General features: G+C 37.0%; 1 protein-coding gene across 2 annotated transcripts in view; it reads left to right on the top strand.

Moving 5' to 3' along the window:
* The window catches only part of LOC5569504 (tribbles homolog 2), a 183,402-nt gene that overhangs the window by 4,407 nt on the left and 151,653 nt on the right, over window positions 1–27,342 (top strand). For both annotated transcript variants that reach the window (XM_001658539.2, XM_021844790.1), the window contains exon 2: window positions 13,419–14,464. In XM_001658539.2, coding sequence (XP_001658589.2) covers window positions 13,850–14,464 — 615 coding nt within the window. In that variant the 5' untranslated portion in view covers window positions 13,419–13,849. The remainder of the gene's footprint in view (window positions 1–13,418; window positions 14,465–27,342) is intronic.

Raw genomic sequence — 27,342 nt, forward strand, 5'->3', positions numbered from 1 at the left:
TTTGGGTTCATTCACATACTTCGCCAGGTTGGAAGCGTTTCCATTTTGTTTGATATAGACATAATTATTTAGTTACAACAGTCACAAGGATTTGATTGCACACTTCGATTCTACTACTTCTGAAAAACAAGGACATGTCACGAAAAATCATCAAATGCAATATCAAGATTATTGCTGTGATATTTTCTCAACAGAATACCTCTTAATAAACTTGATATAAAATGATTTTTACAAACGTGATTTTGTATTTTTATTTTAACTATGATAATTTGAAAAAATACGGTTACGTTTATCACATAGGTCATTTTAGTCAATTATAGTCCTAATGCTGCCTGACAACTTTCCCATAAACATCATTGAGTTAAAGCGCCTATAACGGGAGTTATGAATTTTGTCCCGAGGTCCCATACTTTCGAAGCACTGTGCGGACCCACCAGCCCCTCTCTGGGTACGCCCATGGGGCACGCGTTGCCAAATTCGCAATCATTTGAGTAGGAATGAATCGGTCGCATCAACAGTCGAACATCAATTTCAACTCTGACAGAATCTTTGCAACGCCACTTTAAACATTCATTTGTTTGCTTCTGTATCATTCCTAGCTGAATATTTGCCATCGTGTACTGATACCGATTACTATGAAAATTTGTAGTTATTCAGTGACAACTATGTTATTTCAAAGTGTCACTGTTAATTCAAGCGATTCAGAAATATTGTATGCCCCAATCATCCGTAACAATAAATATGGGAATTGTTTCACATCAAATTCTATGTTACTCCAAACATCCGTAAATTCGTAAGTTCCCATTGACATTCTTGATCATTTTTTGTCCAGTGGCTTGTTGGCCTTATTCCGTCAAAGTTCAACAACTTTCCTGTAAGGAAATTTTCCAAGGTTTCCAACTTCGCCGAAGATTATAAATTGATTGGCCGTTAGGATGATTTGCTATTGCTATAAAGTTGATAAAGTTTCAAACAACGACTTTGAACCTTATAAGTAGAAGCAATAATTTGATACGCTAGAGTACCGATGCATGGTCAAAATCAGTATCATTCAACCAGCTTAGTGGCCGAACCTGATTTAAGGGGCGCGCTTTTGAGAGTTTAATGGTGACAAACTGTTTTCTCCAAAAGGTATAAATAGCGGTATCTTTTTCTAAAGAGGCTCTATGCAAAATGGTAAAGAATGATATTTGTATAAAAAACGACTACTTCATTATTTCTCAATAGTATTGGAGTAGAACGACATGCACTAAACAAAGGACACGGGTATACCACAAAAGATCAAAGAAAACTGGTCGCAGTGGTTCATCCCGAACAGAAACAGAAGAAGTTGATAAAGTATACTGGTCGACATATATCTACATAATCTACATCTACATACTCAACCCCGCCTTTAAACGGGGTGCTTTTTGAAATTTTGTGTATTTTTTCTTAGCTTGGAAATCAGAAAGATTTTTTTTGCTTAAATCTTGCGTAATAATACCCACATTAGGAAAGTTTTATACGACTTTTGAAACACTTTTGTATTTTTGAAAAATGTTTGAAAAATTATATTATTTTATATCCTACAAATGGCTGGGTCTAATTTAAAGTGTAATATAAAAAATGTGCATTTTTTATTTTTCTACAATAATCCTATCGCAGAAGAAGAAACTGGTCGAATTGACATAACTTAAAATCGATTTTTCCGTTAGTTACACGGAAAACAAAATATTTTTCAGAAACAAATAAATTTTATATCTTCAAAAACTCAATTTTTTATTATTGTCAAAAATCGGTACCCATAAGAGGCTTCAAAAAATATTAAATAGGATAGAAATGTCAAAAAAAAAAAAATAAAAATAAAAAAATAAAAACCCAAAATTTATAAATTTGCGAATAAAAATAAATTATTGTTTAAAACGTGGTTATATAGCAAAAAATGATACTTAGATCGAAAATAAAAAAAAAATTAGACGGTTAATACTACACTTTTTTATATTAAACTTTGGGAGGGATTATTAGAGTATGTTTAAAACTACAAATGAACTTTAACACTTCACTTTTTGAAAAAAAAAAAAAACTAAAATCACTAAGGTGAGCAAATACCTTTAAACTCTAATATGTGTTGCTTATCTTGACAGATAGGCCTATTTCGTCTGCGACTTACAGACGAGTGCTCGACACTGAAGAAGTCTGTAAGTCGCAGACGAAATAGGCCTATCTGTCAAGATAAGCAACACATATTAGAGTTTAACCTTCGGGCTGTCGCGCTGTTGTACTTTGTACAACAGTTGTGATTTATATGCTATCATTTTGCAACAAAGATATCTATCGACACCAAACCAAAATGTATTCCTCAAGAATCATATTAAGAACGATACTCGACAGTTTTTATTTACAGTATGGCCCTTTATAGTACGGTAAAATCAACAAATGTACATGGAAGTCGCATAATAATCAACGCACTATGTATGGTTCAAGGAAACCACATTTTGAAATCGTCATATCTCAAAATCCAGATAATATAGAAACTTGGGGTCTTTAATATAGTTGTTTTGGAGGTGAAGCGCTATCTGATGGTACCTCATTTAATTCGGAATTTGACCGCTAGGTGGCACTAGTGGGCATGTAAGTTTTACTTTTGTTTTGCAGATATTTCAGGATCATGATCATTTAGAAGGATGTCGTCTTCGGCAAAGTTGTTTAGTAAGTTAAGGACTATCATTTTTCGAGCCAGTTGATTCAAAATTTTGTCAATAGCGCCGCCATGAAACGTTTGCAGATATCTCAGGAGCCTGACCACTTAGGAAGATAGTGTCTTCGGAAAAGTAGTTCAGTAGCTCAAGGGCTATCATTATTAAGCTATGAAATAGGATATGTTGCCACCAGGCGGCGCTAGTGAGTATGAAATTTTTGTTTTGCGGATACGGCATGATCTTGATTTTTAGGACAGGCACCTGCGGCAAAGTTGTTCAGAAGCTCAGGGACTATCATTATTTTACAAAATCTCGAACTTTAAGATTAAACAAAGAAAGAATTTAAGCTACTGAACAACTTTGCCGAAGACGCCATCTTTCTAAGTGATCAGGCTCCTGAGATATTTGCGAACCAAATGTTGTATGGTCACTAGCGCCGCCTAGTGGCAAATTTTTGAATCAATTAGCTCAAACAATGATAGCTTTTGAACAACTTTGCCGAAGACGCCATATTTCTAAGTGATCAGGATCATGAGATCTGAGAAACAAAAGTTTCATGCTCACTAGCGCCGCCTAGTGGCAAAATCCCGAATTTCTTGGATATAATAATGAAAGCCCTTAAGCTACTGAACAGTTTTGCCGAAGACGTCATCTTTCTAAGTGGTCAGACTCCTGGGATATTCGCAAAACCAAGGGTGTTGTACAAAGTACAACGCGCGACTACTCGCGTTACAAAAATGTGCGCGACGACCGAAAGGTTAAAGGTATTTGCTCACCTTAGTGATTTTAGTATTTTTTTTTTTTTTTGCAAAAAGTGAATTGTTAAAGTTCATTTGTAGTTTTAGACGGTTAATGATGAAATCATGGTGTCCAATGAAAACGAACATTCATTGTCGACTAAACTGTTGCCGATTCTAAAAATGTTAACTTTAATGCACACGCAGTTGGTCAGACATCAATAATGTATCAATAAACAGATTTCCATAAACCGCCTTAGGGATTTCTTAATTTAATTTATGAATTTCATAATGTTCATTGATGTTATGATATTCAGAACAGTGAATCAATTGTCGCCCAACACGCAGCAACAAAGACATTGTCACCTCCTCTTCTTGTTGCAACAATTTTACTCCGCAACATGAGTTTATCATCACATGAACAGAATATGACAAAGATCGATCACCGATTTTCGAAGCCCAGAATTGTAATTTTCGAGAACTTTCTCCGTGTTGGTAAACATCGGCACATTATCAAACACCATCCATAAAACAAATTTGGTTTTGTGTTTAAAATAACTAATTAATTGCGAGTTGAAAAGGTTGCAACAATATTGCGCTCTGTGATTGGCATGACAATTTTGCTTTTGATTGTGTCCTTATCCGTGACAGTTACGACAAACGGTTGTGAGCGAGCTTGCGAGTATGTTTTTCGTCTATTTTGATGATAATTTGATTCACCGATTCAGAACAAACGAACAAAATTCTCATAAGTTTATTTATTGAATAGGGTCGATGTACCAATAGCCGCATAGCTAAGAACAAATATTCGTATAGAATCGAAAAATAACGCTAGCGTCATTAATTTTACATCATCTGAAGGCTTTTTATCTTGGGAAAAATATGAAAACCACGAAATCTCGTATGTTTGTATTTATTATCGCTTGTGCCACTATAGGAATACATGTGCCTATAGTAGCACTATTTCTAATTTCTGTTCCTATAGTAGCACTAGCATCACGGCGTTGGCAAAATTCTAATCAAAACCTAATTTCACAAAGCTTTTATATTTTTTCTTCAAAGTGTGGATCAAAAGCTTTTGTTGGATGTAAACAAGTTCTTAATTTATCAATTATTTCATATAATAAAAAATAGTTTCTCTCAGTAGTGCTACTATAGGAAAAATAGGTTTACTATAGGTGCAAGGCAGTGTTGTTCAGACTCATTTCCCCGAAAATAACATTTTCCGAACTACGAAGCCACGAACTACTACAACCATGCTCTATCCTCCTAAGATAAAAAAGCAGATGGTTAAACTTGAGTACTGCACACAAAATCGATCAATTTTGATCCCAGAGAGCCACAATTCAAGTTTCGGTGAAATGAAATGAGTGAGTGAGTGAGTGCAAATCATTTCACCGAAACTTGAATTGCGGCCCACCGAGATCGAAACTGTCGGATCCCATGTGCAACACTCAAGCCCAACCACCTCCCCCTTTATCTCAGGAATACAACACACAGTTATAACAGTTCATGGCTTCACAATTCAAATTTAGGGGAAATGAGTCTGGTCAACACTGGTGCAAGGGAGCTCAAATTCTAGGCAAAATTAATTATTTCGATAATTTTTTGAACGAAATCAAGCTGTGTATCAATGGTACTTAGATAAATAGCTCCTGACCTTCATGTCAAAAAATATTTTAAAAAGATTTATAGCAAAACGGCCGTAAAAAGCCACTAGTCCGACAATAGGGGACTGTCCACTAAGGGAACACTGACCCTACGGTACATTAGGAAATCATAATACAAGTTTGTGAAATGTTGTTAACTTGGTTATGATTTCATAATGTGGAATAATAATTTTCTTAAGTTTGAAAGTTGAAATTTCCTCATGTTTCATGCATTATGAAAATCTTATTTCAAACTTATGACTAATTTTCAAAAGGCTGTATTGCGGATTCCTTAAGTTCATTTGCCTGAGTGATGCATGAGTCACCTTGATTCCCCGAGAACTTCTCTTCAAATTTGTGGAGATTACAATTCCGCCACGAAAGTTCCACCATTACAAGACAATTTTCAAACGGATCTCTCCTTGATGACGATGACTGATAAGCTCAGCAGGAATCTTTTTACGAGCTGCGTAGTACTTACTTCCTATCATTCTACACATGCTTATCTTATCGTTCGAGTCGAGTACTCGCTCATACACAGACACAGGTATACCTGTGTTGAAGAGTTTCTGAACCCGTGGATAGCATTATCGTTCAATGTTTTATTGCAGAATTTGCAAGACTCGATTGCTAGTCACGGCACTGTAGGAAAACTCGTGTTGCTTCTTGTATGTGTCTCCCTCTACCTGCTACCTTCTACCCAGTTTAAAATCCTGTTCGAAACTAGGCGACTGCTTGTTTATCGATTCAACAGTTTCTTTTTGGTTTTACTCGCAGCGAAATTAATTGCGCATTTTCGTGAATATTTCGCTCACAACAAAGGGGGTCCTCTTTCAATCACTCGCGGTGTTTTATCAGTTGCAATGGAAAAGTACCAGACTTGAGGACTAGATTTTTTTTTGCGTTGACGAATTAGTCACTCGTAGAACGAAAGCTCACAAGTTTCTCGAATTGCTTCAAATTTAATGGTAAACACTTGTCCAAGATGCGATCACTTGAGGAATTTGACCTGCGAATTCCCTTTTCAGAGTGCAAGTACTTTGCACTCTCATTAATATAATGGAGGAATCGTGTTTGTTACAAATCAGGGGTGTTCCTATCACTTAGGGGTGAACTCGTACAATACTCGAGTGGAATGGCACACAGGGAGAGGAAAGATGTCGCAGAACCTTTCTTAGTCCAGGTAGATACGGGATTTTATGACGACAACGATATAACTTGGCGAGACGATCGTTTCAGTTTTCTATTCGGGGTGCGAATGCGAAGGAATTCTATATAATTCTTCAATTTTACACTTGGGCCTGATTGAAGACGTTCGAAGGGTAGCGTTTTTGCCTGGAAAGGATGGTTGTCTCGTAAGTGATGCCCTGCGTAGTGCGAGCAGTAAAAATGAGGGATAATGTTGTCGCATTTATTTCGGAGGGGTTGCGTTATTTTGTCCTCAGAATTGTAAAATTTATGCCGTAATAAAAACTGGATGAAGATTGATAGCTGATCAGTTGATTGGGTTTTCTGGCTTGGTGCTTTAGACATGATATCAGGGTAATTATTGATAATGTTGAAGACAAGTTGAAGAATCGACATAAACTTGCTTTCATCTTGCTTATTTACACTTTTTTTTCGAACTAATGCACTGACATGTAGTTAGATGTGACAATCGTTTGTAACCAAATGCTTTTATCCATATAAAATGCTTAAGTTCGAGGCTCTGTATCTTAGCTTCTGGTAGTTCGATTTAGCTGAAATTTGATTGTCGAACTAAAAGTCACTTTGAATTCTACATTGAATTCATTACATGGTATTATTTTCCAAAGAATTTCAGAGGGTTACCCACAATTGTTTGATTAAATTACAAAGTTTCTCGATTAACTACTTTTTGAATAATCCTCTGAAACTCTTGGAGTATAGTGAGTCTTCGTGCTTGTCACACGTTGTACGCATGCAAAATGATTAAATGGCAACGAAAACTTTTAGTTAATAACAGTGGAAGTAACCAAAAGAATTCTAAGCTGAGAAGCTTAGTCAATATGTTGTTTGCAAAGCTGACTAGAGCCGAGTAAAAATCAAATTAATCGTATATGGGTTTCTAAAAGGGATAAAAGTGGGGCTATTGGAAAAAAAATCCTGAAGAGCACAGAGTTGGGAATTATTCCAAGAACAGTTTTGGCCATTGTCTCTTTTTAGCGACATGGTCATTATTTTCGACCTGGTAGTTGAAAGTCATTTTTTTACTTAAATAGTCACTAAAGTCACTATTTTCGGGATCTGATGATGAAAAAACGATCATCTGAACTACCACTTAGTTATAAAACCTTACTACCTTACGATCTTCGTTATTGTAAAGACACATTTTTTTCTGATTTCGAAATCAAAGAGTCAAAAAAGTAGATATCTCAAGCGAACTGTCTGGATAATATAATGGATACAGGATAGAAATGTCTAACAAAATTTTTCGTGTTTCTTAGAGAAATTTGTAGTGAAAGTTCTGGCAAAATTTCTGAAACGATATTGAGCTACATGTCCTGGTCCTGGTATTTGAATGAATTTTGGTTGAAATCCACGGTGTATTTTTAAGGAAAATGACTGCTAATTCGATTAAAGACTCAATAAATGAATCCACGAATGAACCGATGACGTATTTTTGCTAAAATAATTGCTAGTAGAAGTAAGCTTCCACAGAAAGCAAGAAGGGATCTCCGACCTACCTTCCTTCTCAAGAGATATTGACAATATTTCTGTAGAAGCTTCTCTGCAATTCCAATCAAAATTATATAAGGAATTCTCCATACGTTACTGCAAGAATTACGACAGCATTCAGTCTAAATCAGGCCTGCCCAACGTACGGCCCGCGGACCGCATCCGGCCCACCGCTCCATTTTGTGCGGCCCGCGAAGAGCTTGAAGATTCCTCTTCTCTTTTATCTGGCTCCTTCACTGCTCTAGAAACTCTATAACTAGATATTTCAACAATCAAGGCTGATTATTAAATCTTTAAATTTTTATTTTTTTTAGTTTCTTGAATTTTGAGATATATTTGTAGATTCTCTACATACATATTTTTTATCAATACAAATTTGCTTGATTTCTTGAATTGTGGAAAATGTTCCATTTGAAAAAATACTAAATTTTATAAGAATTAAAAATGTACGAGGAATCTTGTCAATAACATTCTTCACTATTATATGGACAAAATTGAATTTATGTAAAGTTTGAACCAAAGTTGTCGAGCATGAATTTTATACATGAAAAAGATTATAACCAATATTAGGCAGATCAAGTTAATAGCTTGTAAAATTGAATACATCATTCTCAGATAAATTTGATGGACTACTTTGTCAGGAATTTTGTCAGAAAATCCTAGTAGTATTTCACAGAACGATAGCAATAACTATCGCCGAATACTAGATAGTAGTATGCAAAATTGGCTTGAGCTATCCTTAATTTTTTTTTTTACAGAATTCTGAGGGCAGAATTGACCATAAATATCACAGAATCCTTTACTTGATTATCGTAAAATCCAGGGCTCCAATCTGAGCAAACTTTGGTCAAGGTTTTCAAACAGATGAAATTGTGGCAGAAACTTACGAAAATTTTCGATAGAATTCTAAGAATGATTTAAAAAATCCTGAACAACATTCTCACAGAATTGCGAAGAATTTCTAAAAGAATCCTGAGCTGGACTTAAACATAAGCACAGTTCTGACAGAATTATCTAGATTATCATAGTAGCAAATATTGATATTCTTAGTAGCAGCTATCGATATTTCTGCAAAAAAAAAAAGAAATTTTATTTCATCCCACCATTTTTTTTAATTTCTGTATTAAAAAAAGTTTGGCCCGCCGCACAATATTGTTTCTGAGTTATGGCTCGTGGTTCAAAAAGGTTGGGCATGCCTGGTCTAAATGTTTAGAAAGAGAATCGTTTATAAATTTTGTTGACAAAATAATCAGAAATTAAGAATTGCGTCATATAAGACAAAAAACAGTCAAGTTTTATCTTCTACGGTTAACTGTTGATTGAACTTGATACTATGCATTGTGCGATTATCTCTTTCGTCAGCGATCTTCAATACTTTTTGCTTCATAGCGTTGTGATGTCTTCTGCGCAATTATTGTCCAAGGAATGATCGCGCAGAAGACAACAAATCGATTGGAAGTAACTTCGACGATCTTCAAGCTTCTTTTGGGATCGTCGATGCGAGAATTTTTTGCGCCATAATTCAGCCTAGCGTTTCCCAACCGATGGTCCGCGGATTCCTAGGGGGTCCACACTGGGGCAGATCGCTGTTTTCGACGGCCAAAACCTCAAATACTCTGGATATGCATCCTAGAGGTTAGGTGTCTTCGACAAAGTATTTCGGAATAATTTCTACTATATTTTGGCTCAATCGGATTTTATCCAGATAAGTTAAAACTGATCTAAATTAGTTTCATCTTTCGACAAGAGTTTTCTTTCAAAAAACTTTGTTCTGTAAAGTTGTTCATTGAGACATTTTTGACATTTTTTACAAATACACTTACACTCTGTAACTAACGTGGATGGCGCTGATTGACACTTTATTTAAAACAGCCAAAACATTATTTCGAGTATTTTTTCGTACAAAAACAAAAATGTTAAAAAACATGTTGTCATCAAGTTTTCTAAGTTCAACAAAAAAAAGAGATTCACACAAATTACCATCAAAATTTACGGATTTAATGATACTTTTAGTAAAAACAGTCCAAAACAGTATTTTTCAAAATCCTGGATAACTTATGAACCAGCAGATGACGGCAGCTAATTTTATATAACTGTAACAGAGTTTCTATCAAACGTTTTAGTCTTGGCTCTTCAGCTCACTGTTCTCTAACTGGATTCTAGGGAATCGTGTTTTTATAATGGGCTTCAGAGAATTTTCAGCGAATTCTTGAAAATACTGAGCGCGAAATTTGAATATTCCTATCGGACATTAGGAGTTTCTAGCGGGATCCTGAGAATGTATAATCAATTATTGGGGGTGCTTTGCGAAATCTTACGATGCCTTGTAAACTCCTAAGATTTCCAAGGCGGCCTGTGAATGTTCAGCAGAATACTGTGGATTTCTAGTACATGATATTTTTCTGGAAAGATTTTTACGATTCTCAATAGGTTCCTAGCAAAATTTGGAGATTACTAGTGACAGTCTGGAAAGTCTTTATGAACTTTTAAAAATTTCGATCGGAGACTTGAGAATTGTCACAGCTGAATCCTAAAATTCTAAGTGATATTCTCAAATTTCTAGCAATTTCTTGGGTAGCTGTCAATTGCTATCTGACTACTAAAGCAAGATTCTGAGTATTCCAAGCTAAATTCTGTGGATTCTTAGCGAGCTACTTCAAAGTACTAGAGGGATTCTGCAGATTCTTATCGGGCACTTGGTGTTTCATAATGGGAGCCTGTGAATTCCTGTTTAATTCATATCCAAGCTCAACTTCTAAAACATAATTAAAGCTAATTCCTAATTGAAGCTATGAGAAGCTCATTTGGGTATTCTAAGAAATTATGGACCAACCATATTTCTAAAGGCATTCCGATTGAAGGCCTAATCAATGTTCTGTACCAACAAATATCATAGTTTGTGTGTACAACAATGTACAATTGATATCAGCTGTTTCTCTGTGTCCATTGACTGTAGTCAATCAGTAGATATAAGATGTCTTACTATGCAAGAAATATAATTTTAAAGATCCATTTTCAAATTACCGAATATTATCAAATTAGAGGCTTGAGCTTAAAAGATAATCTGTTTGCCTAGAACTTTTTAGCAAACACGTTTCTAATGAAATGTATTGCTATTCTGTATTCTTACACTATTTTGAGAAATTTTCCAGTTACTGAATAATGGTCACTTATGTGATTACTATTTTTACATGCAAACAGCATACATAAAGCTTATAAAACATCATTGAAGATATTTCAGCAATTAAAGGTGCGTGGAACGTCTGTAACAATTAATATTACGGATCTATAGATTTTTAATCAAGTCCTATCGTACGGGAATCTACTTAAAAATAGCCAGTTCGGAAGTCTGGCCATCATTTGGATTCACATTGATTATGAAAGCCCAAATGATATTATTGAAATAAAAAAACGGTTCCTATTTTGGCAACTGAAAATTTCGAATTTGTTGCCAAAAAAGGAATTCTACTGTAGTACAATTCGAATTGACAAAATACTAACGGTTACGAACTTCGGCGTTGGTTGGAATTGAAACAAAATTATTTTGTTGATGAGCATGATTATTTGCTAATGAAGCTGCCTGGAAGGAGTGGGGTTCTGGAAGTTACCTCCAGCTTTCCGAAAATGTTCCCATTGCATTTGAAGATATATAACTTTTACCTTTAAAATATTTCATAATGTTTAGATCACTTTATCAAGATAAAATTCTTGTTGTTAGTTGAGTTTCCCACTTGTACCGGGAATAATCCCAAACAAAACAGTTGTTTCACCTTTCATATCTTCAAGTGTTTTATCGTCACTTGAGAGACACCACATGACATAGAACAAACGGTCAATTTTGTCATCACCAGAACCGGTTTTTGAGATTTGTTTTCTATATTTTAGATAAATTTCAGAAAGTCAAGGCCCAGTTTAGTTATATAATTATCATAGCAAGATCACTAGTTCGTTGAAATTTGCCACTCCCCGCGATTTTAAAACGGATCAGGTGTTCAACATCGTCGTCTATACTGACAGATTGGAGTAAATGTACCTTGCTTCAACAATTTAATTCAATGTTTCGAGACCATTGTCAATAGCAAATTTCGTTTACGTCAAGATTACTATCGATTTATGTTTTATGTGTTTTCCAAGCAACTCATTAATAATTGAATATGGAACTGACAGGGTTGAGAAACGTTGCATGGCAAGTTTGAAATGGAATAGAAAATTTATCAGAATCAAATTCAGCGTTTACTCTAAAAAGTTTATTAGAGTCGGTTGTAACTAAATCAATCGTAAAAGCGTTCCTAGAAAAGAAAAAAGAAGGTGGTCTATCAGGATCAGCAACTCCAGCACTTGCTCCATCCAGGCGATCATTACGATGATATACGAAAAAGTTTGGTTCTCTTTTGTCATATAAACATAGAGCATAACTTTTGATAAGCACGAGCAAATTCGAAAATACTGACTATAATTGACGGTTCCCTTTGCTTCATCACTAATAAGAGGATTGTAATGACTGAAATGGGAATCTTAAGTAAGATCCAGAAAAAATCGTAGTGGTAAGCGCGAAGCTATTCAGCCAGACCAAGGTTTCGCCAGTAAAGGATCTTTTCGGGTCGTAAATTTTCTCGACTTAGGGGCGCCAAGGGTAATATCATGTCCTGCCGGGGAAAAATGCACTTTGTTGATTTCGCTGGGATAATCAACTATTGAGTGAATAAAAGCTGCGCAGATTGATGGAACGTAGTAAATGGTTCACATCCTGAGAATTTTGCACATTTTGAATAACTTAACATCGAGATATTGGAATTCGGGGTCATGGGTCGTTCGGGTTAATTTATGTCGGCACATCTTTCCTGCCAGAGCGTAAGGGCTTGTCAAACGATAATACACACACAAAATTGACCAATAAAGCTCTCAACTGAAAATTGTGGAAGTGTTCATAGGAACACTAAACTGAGAAGCAGGCTCTATCCCATTTGGGACGTAATGCCAGAAATGACAAGTAGTCCTAAAACGAGCTCATTCTCGGAATGCTTATCTTGTCCTGTATAATTACTACTTCGAATATGAAGGTCGTTCACATGAATAGATTCAATATGACTAATTTAATCTAATTAAATGAATCAGTACCTACTCGGCTAGACGTCACTTATTCAATTTCAAGAAAGCATGTAATTACAAGCAATTGATGCACTTGTCTGTCCATCGTATATCTATGCATTCACACATACCTCGTCTATCATCCTAAGTCGCTTCACGTTCGTTCAAGTTGCCTGTGAGTCCATTTCTGAACTCAGAACTCCAGGGAGGGGTATGATTCAAGTTCCTTTCAATTTTGTTGAGGTCATTCCGCTTCGGACGCGTTTTTACATGTTCCAGTCTGCTATCGCTATTACGTCGTGGGATGATGACTTTCCAACATAAAAATTCCAATACAAGTTTACACAAAAGTTCCAATCATCACAAGTTTTCTACACACGTCCCGAAGCAATCGCAAAGCAACTACTGTTCAGGAAATCCACGGCTTGGATTGTGTCGTCATTAAATATTTATTATACACAAGCTCAATACCGGCGTCCGATTTCGTCACACACGACCAGCTACTGGATTCGTTCGGTAAACAGGTGCTCAACACAAAGGCTAATCTCCACCTTCTTGCTTTATTCCAGATTTTAGCGGGTAATTAGAAGACACAGAACTGGCCACGATCGGCGGTAGTGCGTTATTGGTTCAATAGAAGAAAGAATCCCCCAGTGAATTAACGCGTTGTGGTGTAATTGCTAGAAGTGATTCTGAATGTGAAAAATGTGTCGTAAGCTCGTCGTAGCTTCAGGAAAATTCATGTGCTAACACACAGTGTGATATTCGACACAAAACCGTGAAAACAGCACCAAGATGGCTCATTCAAGGCATTGAGAACCTAGTGTGAGAAGCGTTCAGGAATAGCAACGGAAGATTTGTTGAGCTGTTATATATATTTTAAGAAACCTCTTCGGAAGAAACCCCATTCGTCTGTAAGGTGTAAATAGTGTAGCCACTTAAGTTGTTTCGGTGCATTCTCAATCGGAATCATTCGAAAACAGAAGAAACCCGCGAAACGATGGATACGTTGAATACGACAACGCCCGCCACAGTCCCGTCCGGTATAGATTTCGTTCGACTGTTTGCAAACAAACCTGAAGACGTGGTCCCGTCGACTTCCTCGCAGCAACAACAACTGATTCCGGTGACGGTTTCAGCAAACGGTACTACGACGATCCCCGCGACGGTTACCTTCGTAAATCACTCGGGTACGGTTGCGCTGGCCACGGTGGCCGCGGCTGCAGCCGCTGCGGCAGCTTCCGGTTCTGCCGCCGCCGGTTCGTCATCGTCCGCTTCGAGTCTCGCACTGCTCGGGGCCGCTTCTGCCGCCCAGAACGGTCCCACCAACAAGAAGTGTCCGTATCATCGACAGTGCTATCGGAACCACCATCACCACCAACAGCAGCAGCAGATGCAGCAGCAACAAAGTGCCAGAGGTGGTCGAACGGTGAGCGTTGCCAGTGGAGCCGGTTCTACGGCTCTGTATCCTCAGAGGGACGCCATCTCGACTAACGTGGCGCCACCGTTGAACGCTGCCGTCTTGGCGGATCGCTATCTGCTGCTGGACAGCGTCGAGGGCAGCTCGCTCTACCGCTGCGTCGACATCAAAACTCAGGAAGAGCTGGTTTGCAAGGTAGGTGTTGTATTTTTCACTCTCAATCTATCACACTTGAACTATCCGTTCATAGAAATCGCTAGAACCAGAGACGAACATGAAACCGCTACACTTCCATTGTTCCATCATTATAGCACGTTTTTCCTTACGCCTGATACATAGGCAGTCTGCTAACCACAATCAAGCTTCTATGTCACAACATTATCTTACCCCTATACCTTCCTGCATGAACGCATAGCGTAGATGCAGGGGTATATCCGGTGTACTGTGGGTCAGTTTTAAATTCAACATCAATTCCTACCCCTTCTTTTCATTGGTCTGCATTCTGACGTGGTAGGCGCAATTGCGGCCTAAGAACAGAAGATCACCAGTACTTCTACATTGAAAGCGTATGTTAGTCCCAAGCAGTCATCTGGTTGGTTTCTTGTATAAGTGCAGCTGATTCAGCGATGCTGGAGTAGCAACCACAGGCATCCAATTCAATCCCTTTTTGAAAATGACTAATTCAGCAAACTTAGAATTAACCCTCTAATACCCAAATTTTTATTTTCGATCTAAATATCATTTTTAGTTATCTAAAATCGTTCTAAACACGTTTTGGGCAATGATTTATTTTTATTCGCAAATATATGGATTTCGGTTTTTGATTTTTATAATTTTTATTTTTGAACATCCCTACCCTTTTTCATTTTTTCTTGAAGCTTCTTCTAGTTACTAATATTTGGCAATAATAAAAATTCAAACTTTTACGCTAATTTTAAAAATATTAAATTTTTAATATTTGTCTGGAAATATTTTTATTTTCCGTGTATTTAACGGAAAAACAGCTTTAAAATTATTTGAATACCACCAAGCTCTTCTTTTGTGATAGGTTGATCGTAGAAAAATATAAAAGGTACGATTTTTTATATCACACGTTAAATGAACCCCGGGTATTTGTAGGTTATATAAGAATACAATTTTTCAAACAATTTTCAAAAATACAAAAAAGTTTCAAAAGTCATAAAAAACTTTTCTTATATGCGTGTTATGAGTGAAGGTTGTAGATAAAAATAAAATCATTTTGATTTCCGAGCTACGAAAAAAATACACAAAATTCCAAAGTGTACCCCGTCTAAAGGCGGGTTAAAAGCATTGGGATATCACCACTGCACTGGTTGAATTCTGAAATAATTCTAGTGTTACCTTCCTAACAATCCTGAATTGATAAATTCCTTTAGAAAGTTTCTACTGTAATACCTGGCGTAACGACACAAATTATCATAAAAAATCCTGGAATTGCACTCTGGGAAAAGTTTGCTCAGGTTCGCTGAAGAATCTTTATAAAACTACTGTAGTAATATTCTTTAGTTTTTGTTTAGACCTTTTTTGAACTCCTGATCGGTCTCTTTTGATACTTATTTTTGTATATTTTGCTTCCTTTTTTGGTCTCTTTTTTTTAATTTCATATCTTCTCAATTCGTTTTTGTCCCTTTTTGTCTCTTCTTCAGATATTTGTCCTCTGAAGTTCCTATTTTTAGACCCTTAATCGTTAGTACATCTGTGACTTGAATCCAACTGTTTTTACATATTCTACGCAATTTTCGCGGTTTACTTAGCATATTTGTTCAATGTTTGTAGCTTCGATTTTTGATTCATGCCTCACATTCACTCTTCACCTATGGTCAAAAACAAGATTTCATTTGAACGGGTTTGAAATTATTCCAGAATCTAGAACGGAATTCGTCATTGCAAAACCCACGATGAGTCATTGGCTAAGTAAGCACGCACGCCGATCGCCCTTCAACGGGAAACGTCTCATCGATGAGTATCGTTTCCATTCATCTTTTGCACCACGCTTGACTGGCTTTCCCCGATCTCCGAATTACTTCCACACCTCGGCCTGCACACCACGGGTGTCAAAATAACTCACCTCCTTGTGGTGGCTTGGCTACCAAAGGCGATTCGGATTCATGAGATTCCGTGTGTGGTGTGCTATATTAAGATTTTAAAAATAAACAGTACCCTTCCTCGGTTGTTGGCGATTTACCCTTGCCCAGAAATATGTTGATCAAATCTCACCTCAATGGGAGCTTACTTTTTAGCTGTTACATATTGCGTAAGAATCATGTTTCGTTACAAGCTGTTTAGGCGTGAACAACAGGAAATCAGGTGGAATTTTGATTCGGGAACATGGAATGGGGAAGTGTTTCGCGTTCATCATCTGGTTATTTCTGGACTGCATATTATAATGTTTCTGCTGTCGTCAACATCGAACGAAATTGCGTCGCGTCGATTCGGGCCTGATTACGACCATGATGGTGGAAATCACACCCCAATCACTCCATTAAGGTGAAACACAATATAACAGGAGGGAGGAGGATACCTACCTATCTACGTGATTCGAATGTTGTTTGTTTTTGCACGGCGCCGTTCGGTTGCCTTTGTATCAAGTTGCGAAATCATATTTTTTTGCAAGTAGGAAATTCCTGTTGGTGAGTAGTGAACAGACAGACACAGTTATGAGTGATTGATTGTATCGTTTCTCAAAGGAATGTTTTTGGCAGTGCAATGAAGTTTGGTGTCTTCTTCCGAGTTTAAGTTTGGTCTGTTTTTGAAGACACAGTTGATAGATTCCGAAGATGTCTGCCAGTATTATCATTTTTCTATCTAGTCGCATGTTCCAGAGCACAAATCTCGTTATCCAGGAGACCTGCAACGCTAAAATGCTACACGTAGCTTATATACTCGTTGAAAATACTGAGTAGCATTTTCAAAACGATAAGCTTTATAGTTTGTCTGATCCAAATTTTAGAAAACACGAAAAAAAAAACAACTTTACAGGAACTATACGGACTGCATTTTTACCTTAAAGCAATTAAATTAACATTTTTTATGAACATTCGCGGTTAGCAATGATTCTATCGAAAATTTCCATATTGATACATGTGGCATATCCGCTTCTTACAATTGACAGATATAATAGGATTTTGTTTGTGGTTTATGGGTTTACTGCAGAAATATCCCGTACTGGAATATGTCTACCTAATTCCCTTCTCGCGAACAGTAAACATCCCATAGCCGGATGAACAATATTAAACGATATCGTGTGTTACACTGATGGCCGCCTAAGCAGAGTTAGATTGTTCACTGGTGTATATTGTCGTAAGTGAAGGCTGTATTAGTTTTACTCATTCAGTAAACGCTGCACCTGTTTTCATGAGAAAACATTTGCTCTTATATATGCTGTGCAATCAGCATTTCAATAGCACGTAATTGATAAAGGCTGCTATCATTCATCAATTTTGCTTCGACCAACTCAAGGTTGAGGTTAGGTTAGAACTCATATTGAGGAACTACATTCCGTTAGTTCTGCAAACGTTGTATAGTAACCCATATAAAACGCTTATTAATTCTTAAAAAGCGTGGACGACTTTGTTGTACTACTTAGATAATCTTTTGACTCAATTGCTTCGTATTCCACCAGTGATTCATGGTAAAATTTCAATATGTTTCAAATGTATTTATGTGAAAATATATGAATATATTTAGTAGCAAGTCTTGCTCATGTAGAACATTTTTGAACCACTACAATTTGACATGTTCAGATACAGAAGGTTGGAAGTCTTAGTATGAGATCCCGGAGAACCAACCCAAATTAAATGTTGATTTCCATACTAGGTATGTCATATAAAATCATATTTACTCGACAAAAGATAACCATCGAAAGCCTTTCTAGTCATTTTGCAGGAGACCATTTTAACTTCGTATTTGGTTAAAAATGATCGATTTTTATCATTTAAAAACAGTTATTATGCGAAACATCTAATAACACTGCTTCAACAAATTGGAACTTTTAAATTTGGAATATTATAAACCTCTTTGCGAATCCTGGAAGAATTATGATGAAAACCTTGACTTCAGATGAGTTCTTTGCAATGTTTCTGATGAGAATCCTAGAACGTTATATAATGAGAATCCTGAGAAAGCTGCTAAGAATCCTAATTGGATTCTGACAAGAATCCTAGAAGACTTCTAATGAAGTCCCTGGAAGCTTTCTGATAAAAATCTTGGAAGGTTTCTGAAGACAACACTGGAAGGTTTTTGGGAAAATTCCCGGTATGATTCTGATGAGAATTCGGCGAATATTCTAATGAGAATCCTGGGAGATTCTCTTTTAGAGAATCCTGGAAGAATTATGACCAAAACCTTGATTTCAGATGAGTTCTTTGCAATGTTTCTGATGAGAATCCTAGAAAGTTAGGATGAGAATCGTTTAAACATTAAATTTTGATGGAGGATTGTGATAAAAAAACAGGAAGGGTTTTATTGAAAATATAAGATAAGGCATCGTGAGAGAATTCTGATGAAGGCTTTAAAAGGATTCTGATGAGAGGGTTCTGGCAATTATCCCGAGAATATAAAAATTCTCATAGGATTCTTTCGAAAATCCTCAGAGGATTCTGATGAAAATCGAGAGGATTTCGATTAGTGTGCTGAAAATGTTCTGATGAGAGTCCTCGATTTTTTTCCATTGTATCCAAAAAGAATTTTCAAAGCATTCTAAAGAAAAATTTACTTGTCTGATATAAATTATTCTGATGGGTTTCAAAGAGAATCCACAAAAGATTTTGATGAAAATCATAGATTCTAATGCAAATCCCAAGAGGATCAAATAGAAATCTGAATATATCTCATGGATTTTCCCCAAAATGCAGGCATGATTTTAATTGTTGAACTTGTTAATAGTTTCATATACCATCGAAAGGGAAGAATGTTTGATTCTGGGGACTATTTGAAACTTTTATCGAGTTGTGTTTGATCTTTCGACCTTGACGCTTGCTCCTGCGGGGGCGGGCGATGAGGGCAGGATCGAACATGTCGCGCGTCGGTAGTTAGAAGTAAAAAAGCGCCGATTAGTTCTTTTTGATCCTTCGACCTTGACGCTGGCCCCTGGGCAGTGCGTCAAGAAAGCCCGAGCAGTCGTCAGTTGTTTTCCCTCTCGGGTCGCGCGCCTATTTTCTCTGAGTGCTTTTATATAGCCGAGCAAACGAGTGAAGCTGAAAGTGGATTGTTGCTGCTCAGTCAAGGATGACAGATCAATAGGTGAGCTCGTTTCATGCTACTATTTCTTATCTATAAAATATGTATGACTGCACATTTAATCGTTACAACGGTGGGACGGAAATATGATTTTTCAACAAACTATGAATGGTTCATCACTGTGAGTGAAATTCTGTGCAAATTCCTAGCGGTTGGTAAACAACTAAGTTAAAAGAAATGTCTAGAGAGATCCTTGTGGTTTTCCATCCAACCGAATTTCTTTTGGGCGGATTCCTGGAGGAATTTATACGGATTTTTGAAGATGCTTTGTGTGGATTATTAGCTTGACTAATCCTTGTTAACGAGATTTTGTATGGATTTCTGCAGATATACAGCGAATTCTTTCTGACATTCTCAGCGTATTGCTTGTGAGCTCCTTACTGAATTCAAGGAGATTGTTTTGATGAATGGACAAATGTCAAAGTTCTTCAGGCATTGTTGGGCAGATTTTTGTTTATCTTGACGACATTCTTGGCAAAATCTGTAGTGGATTCTTGGGAAGGTGCCTTTTTTAAATATACATATCATTATTTTTCGCAAGCAAGCAATCAAATGTTTTTGGCGAGATATCGTTTCTGTTATAAAGATGTCTTTTTAGATACAACGAGAGATGCACCAGATCAAGAATTTCTCCATGAATAAGCTATTGACTATGTCTAACGCATAATTTTGAAGGCATTTTTGTTAGAGGATAAGTTTTCCATTAAAAATATTATTGATTATATTATTGATTTATTGAATAATCTTTAAAGAATCCACTGAAAATCGTATTTGCAATTAGTGCATTCTTTGCAGAGCAGTTTTTTTTTTTTCAAATTTCTCCGATTTTCCTATAAATTTTTGTGAGCGGATGGTTATTTCTATCATGCCAAATATTTTTTTCAAAAAATTCTGGAATCCAATACAATTTTTCGACAACAAATTTGAATAGACATATCTAACAAATGATGGTCTAAGCGTAACTGCAGCAAACTTTAAGTTCTGAATATCCATGAAAACATCTTTAGTGTTGGTCTTTTAGATTTTTCAACCACAGTATTCAAAATTTATTGAGTATTCAGATCAAATAATGATTTTGAGTTACAAAACAAAAAAGTTACAAATGCTTTGGTTAGCTCTGCATTATTTAATATTTGACATAAAAATGCATGCAGCTTGAGAATTTATGAAATCCTTCAAAGAGTTGGTGATTGGATTAAAAAAAACTACTCTGTTATATAGTGTTCTGATGTTATAAAACTGCATTGAATTTATGAACGACTTAAAGAAATATGTATTTGAGGATATTGCTTCATAATCCATAATTTTAAAACGAATACTTTTAAAGTCAAGTCAAATATGTATCAAAACATTCTATTAAAAATATTCAAACTATATAAAGTTGCAGAACCATGATGTCACCCGGTTCTAAACTTTCAAGCATCCGGGAATTGGAAAACTGATTTCGAATGGACTGCCGTTATACGCATAATTGTCCCATGTTCCAAAATATGCAATCGAGAAAAACGCGTTTAAAGATTTTAACACATTTAGGCCTCGTATTGACCAGGTGCGTGGTAAATTAAATTAAAATCTTTACAATAGTATAAAGAATAGCGTGTTCATTAGAGTCAAGAGTTTGTATTATGGAAATAAAGTAAATTTAGTTACAAAATTCAAAGTGGGACTGTTATGCCTAGAAATGCAGGGTTTTTGGTGAATTTCTACGCATAACAGTCCCACTGATAGTAGTGACCAATGATGTGCTAAGCACACTGCTGTAGATGACCGTTCTTACGCCTCTACGTATGAATGTAGAGGCCGTATATCCTCAAGACAATGTTAAGGCACCTAATGACGGCTCAAGTGACATGTGCCAAACGGAGCCACGTGTGGGGAAGTGAAGAAATATGATTTTATAGTTTAGGATAGGGGGCCCAGATAGCCGTAGCGGTTAACGCGCAGCTATTCAGCAAGACCAATCTGAGGGTCGTGGGTTCGAATCCCACCGGTCGAGGATCTTTTCGGGTTGGAAATTTTCTCGACTTCCCAGGGCATAGAGTATCTTCGTACCTGCCACACGATATACGCATGCAAAAATGGTCATTGGCATAGTAAGCTCTCAGTTATAACTGTGGAAGTGCTCATAAGAACACTAAGCTGAGAAGCAGGCTCTGTCCCAGTGGGGACGTAACGCCAGAAAGAAGAAGAAGAAGAAGTTTAGGATGGAAAGCAAAGTTTTCTGTATGTGTGATAATGAGACAATAAATGAGTTAGTGAAAAACGAGTGGATGAGTTATTTAGAGAGTTTATAAGATGTTCTAAATTCATACATCGACTCTTCCAGCTGCAGGCTAGACAGAAACTCATCTGCGAAGTCAAGGTTATTTTGCGGAGTAAATATTCAACTCAAAATTCACGACACAAATCTTTACACGATTTGACATTTCTTTGGACTGGTTTGGCAAAATCTTGATAGGGAAAGTGTACCAGTTATGGCCATAGTGGTTCCCTATTTGGCCATATGTGAAATTTTGATAACATTCACATTTTAAATATTTTTGAATGCTTTAACATCAAGATATATCTTAAATCTAACTACTACAACACACAAAAGTTTTCAAAAATTGAAGACATTAAAGTTATCATGTATGGCGAAATAGGGAACCACTATGTCCATAACTGGTACACCTACCCTATTTGATACATCGCAAATTAAGCTTCAGAACCACCAACATATTTGCCACTTGCACCGAAGAACCAATAATCCGGAATAACCCAGTATGTGGCCAGGTCATCCAAAAGCTTTTAAACTATTCTTCTTTTGACTTCTTCTTGACTTTATCAAGTTTGATAAGTCGCAAGATAGGTCTCAGAACCGCCAATATAATGGTCACCTCCTCTGGAGAACAGGGTATCCAAAACAACCTGGCATGTTATCAAGTTATCCAAGAACCTTTGAATTACCCTTCTTTAGCCTAGATTTGGGAATTTATGTAGATCGATGTTGCCAGCTAGGTTTCAGAACCGACGGTTTAGAAGCCATTTCCCCCAGGGAATCGGTATTCGGAACAACCCAGCATAAGGCCAAGTCATCCAAATACGGTCGAACTATTTTTATTTAGACTTGGTTTGCTAAATCACGAAGTTAATTAGTCGCAAGCCATGGACTCGAAATTAAAGTTGTTACATTTTCTTCAAGTGGGATTATTTCACAACTCCCCGTGATAAATCCAAAATTACGGTAAATTTTTGATCGAAGACCGCGGTTCCAAACACTAGAAGAATTTTGGGATCGACCCTGAAAATTCAACTGAAATTCCTTGAAAACTGATGGGAAATAAAATTTTGATATTGAAAATTTCAATCAAATCTGACGTCAGGCTCGCATGAATGATGAATGCATCCCGATAATACAAACACATAGAACAGGTTGTGTTCCACTTGGAATGTAAAGCCAACGTAAGAAGGTGTTCAAAACGATTTTCCCTAACACCAGCTAAATTAAAACTGCCTACTGACTATTTTGTTCTAGATCAGCGCAGCGAATTGTATAGTGTGACAGTTATGCGTAGAAATACAGTAGTGGGACAGTTCTGCGTGGAAATTCAACAATGGGCAAATTGACTTGGCTTGCTTTTCATTGAGTTTCCGAACAAAGTTAATTTTCGGTGTGTGTTTTCTAAAACTATACGTAAAACTAAACTGTTTGATGACAAAAAGTCAAAATGCACAAAAAGTAACATGGGACAATTATGCGTATAACGGCAGTGGAAGTTTGGAGCTTGTTTAGATGGGGTTTACATGCACTGTTATCCCTCCGATATAATTAGAGCAGTAGACGATAAACAGGCTATCATGATGTTTTGCGGATCATGATTGTTACAGAGCGCGATAAGTGAGAGATACTTCCAATTTCTCAAAATTCAATCCATGTCTTTGAGAATCCATTTAGCAAGGAGAGAGGCCAATGACTCTCTCTTGCTCATTCGTTGAAAATCAAAAGGGTCTAGTCTTGGGCCAAGGCACGCTAACAAAACTCAATTTGGCCTATAAAAAGGCCCATACCATGCCAATCGAAAATTGACCAAGTATTTAAACTCATATTTGTTTTCCACATCCTAGAATTAAATCGATTATTAGTGTAGTATTAGTAAATCGTCACTCAACGAGCAAGAAATCACATTGATTGATTTGAATATTGAGAAATAGAAATTGAAAATGTTTCTTAGAATCAACGATCTGAGAATTGGTTCTTATGAATTGTTTAATGTCACGAGGTGTTCCCAAGGACATTTTCAGAAATAAGCTCCGGGAGTTGTCTATTAATTAAAATGTAAGGAGTATTTCATAGTCTTTGGTTGGAATTTTTTAGGATTCTGTTCAATGTTTTTGGTCTTTTTTTAGCAAGCCTTATAAAAACATAGGAATATTACCTAGAGTCTGGTTGATTTCTTTTTGGATATAAGCATAAGGTTTCAATGCTACTTGTTTTCAGATACTTAGTCGCGACCAGCCCTAGACTTGGGATTAGCTAAACTTTCTTCATATCGATTACCGGTCTTGTCCTTACTGTCATGGGAGTAGTGGAGGAATGATGAGGACAATCATGGTCACAACCCAACAAACATTAGTAGCTGAATATTAGCTTATTCAGTCGAAATATGCTTAAGAGTGATTTGTTCACCTCTTATTCCGCAAAAATGTTTGCTGGAAAGAGCACTAGATCGCCTCTGCGTCTCTATAGTTGTCACGGAAAGAAGTCACCTTCTATGGGTCATACGATCCATGTTATATTTGGTTGTATTTACACGATTTTATCATACGTTCTAAAAAACTGCTAATTGTAGAGTATGTGTCGATTTTGATCATTGATCATCTTGTTCCATAGATAATCGAAAATTGCTTGCGAAATCGGCACATAGCTTTAAACAAAGCTTTGTTTAGAGACTGAAACAGAACACAGCATTGTCGAGACCATTGCATGTAAACAAAATGCTGTCTTCAGATTCTGAAAGAACATTCCCATACTAACAAAACCGTTGGTTTTGAAAAATTAGCTTCAAATTTCAACCTTTTTTTCAATGTGATTATATCTTACAAACTATTTCACAATGCAACCTTGGAACGAAATGTTCTTCACACTAAAAGGCACAACTTTTCTTGGAATTGAACCAATTTGCATGATATAGATAGGGCTCCTTAATACCTGACATTGTGTAATTCATATGTTCTTTCTCTTTTTTGATAAATTGACTAAAAACAAACTGGCCAGGAATCAAAATTGCCAAGATGTTAGTCTACAAAATCTTGGAATAACCATTGCACCCTAGTTAATTGCAACATTTTTTTGTTAACTTGGTACACAAAATACAGAGAACGAGATTTATTCATGGTGAAAGCTAACGAGTTTTAGTCAAAATGTGTTTAACTTCTCCAAGAACTAAATGTTTACACTTTTTGGCTCACCCTATCGTCAATTTTGTTAGACTGCTCATGGCTTTCGCGTGATGTGATCAGGCATTTCTCGCTGAACTTCACTAAAGGTCCTATGTAACAATGAGAGATCCCCTCTCTCTCGTTCTCATTCGATTGTAACTGTACAACACTAAAGCTTTCGGGAAGTTTTTCACTATATTGGCTAGCGTTCCAAACAAAAACCGCTACAGAAGAAGTTAATGTGGCTAAGTTATTGATCAAAGAGAAATTAAACAAAGTGAGCCTCTCGATTTTAAATAGGTCCTTTTGAAAAGTTACGCCAGGTTTTTTCGAACATCCCAGCATCACGTTATCGCTTCGGTAGTAGCTATACGAGCAAGTGAAGTAACAACAAACAATCGAAAAAGTAAACTCCGATGCAAACAGGGCAGCGCAAATGATAAGCCAATGCAGGAAGGCCGTATGAATTGCTAATTGGCTCCGCGCTACAAACCGGGAGTTCACGAGTTGCAAACGGAGGAAATATTCCATGCAAATGTAAGCGATTGTGGAGGCATAGCTCAGTTTTTGCCCTAGGTGGGCCTTCATCAATAATAATGATTGGTGTCTATTAGTGGCGATTCGCCCCAGACTGTGCCGGTTGGTAATGAAAATAAAAGGGTGTGAAGGTTTCGCACACGCCGTCCAATGGAAATTGCCATGAAATTGAAGAGCAACACGAATGAAATCATGCCATCATGGGAGACATCCTGCCTACCCCCACGGTGAGGGGTTCCATTCCATCACGTTCCTGCATTTGACACCGATTCGGCGGGGTTGCGCCCATTTCGAGGAAGCGCGTCACATAGCACTGAAATGACGAAGTGCGCCGCAGATTTCGTCACAATTTCGCAATATTAACGGCGGCTGCGTCACGCTATCAAAGTATGTCTCGATTACTTTTTCAAATGGACGTATGTAAAATTCATACAATTTTGAGAACAATAATTGCGAAGTAACAAAACTATACTTCAACAACTGTTAAAAAATACTATTTTGAATAAATGAAAACCGGATTTAGTACTATACCATTTATTTCCATTGTTTGATAGATTCGCGGAAGCTGAAAATCTTATTTACGTCGTTTTGTTAATCAGGAAATGAAACGTTTCAAAAGTGAAAACCGATTAACTTCAGAGTTGAATGTGTAGAATTTTGTCAGCGGAATACGATGAATCGATAATCTTAGCTTGGTTACTAAGATAAGTCTGATTGAATACTTATTCGAGATATGGCTACTGATCCGGTTCGGCGGCTAGAATCGCGTTTTCTACGCGTAATTCCACATGTGTCTACGTGTGTCCTCCAGAGAGTCGGTCGTTCGCCATTTAGAACCGCAATGACGAATCAGCGTAATTTTTCTGGCATTGGCAGAACAGCGGGTAGCGAGCGATGGAACCACGGAGGTAAACGCAGTATTTTTCCGTGATACGTTCGCACGGTTGTAGAGTAAGTTCAAGGACGTTTTTGTGTACGTGAGGACGTTTGCGCAAACTCTCGGTCTTTTACACCGATGAGTGAAGTGCTACAAGCTGATAAGGAACACCTCCGCTTTGGTGGTGTTTTAGAGAAATGTACCAGATAACAAACTGCGCACAGGGTGGCCTTCCAACCTGGAAACAATGGAGTTCCGGAGAAAATCGCGAATACTAAATCCACAGATATTGGGAAAGAACATTGCTAATTATAAGACATTTTTGTAATCATATTCAATAGAAAATCTTTGCATACGCATAGTTCTGTGATAGTCTATTAGGCGGCATCCACAAATTACGTAACGCTCTAGGAGGAGGGGGGGGGGAGTAGGCTCAAGCGTTACGGCTCATAAAAAAATTTAAAAAAATTTCATACAAAAAACGTTACTGAGGGGAGGAGGGTTCAAAAATTTCTAATTTTAGCGTTACGTAATAAATGGATGCTGCCTTATGAGTATATGCTGCAGCGCTCCCGTTGTGCTGCTGGAACAGATCGACAGATTGAGGGCACATGCCATTTCGCCACACCCGTTTGGACTCACTTTCCGTTCCGTACGGAAAGGAGTGTCCGCTCTTCTACAGCCAATCTAAGCTCTAATAGACGAGTGCATATTCTATTTATTGTTTCGTGGGCTAGGCCATATCGTATAGTTTTCAAATATCTCGTGGGATCGGCCAGCAGTCGTCAATTTCCGAGTTTGTCACACCTTCTGTCCGGCAGTGCGAATCGAAAGCAAGCCATCTTTACAAAATGACGAAATTTGGTCTTCAAATAAAAACCCTGTGACTATTTTACGACACATTTCTTCAACCACATTTGTCCATATTTTAAATTAGACGCACGTACACCTTATTGCTACAGACACACACACTCCGTGTTCT

This window comes from Aedes aegypti, chromosome 2, assembly GCF_002204515.2.
Source record: "Aedes aegypti strain LVP_AGWG chromosome 2, AaegL5.0 Primary Assembly, whole genome shotgun sequence".
Taxonomy (NCBI): domain Eukaryota; kingdom Metazoa; phylum Arthropoda; class Insecta; order Diptera; family Culicidae; genus Aedes; species Aedes aegypti.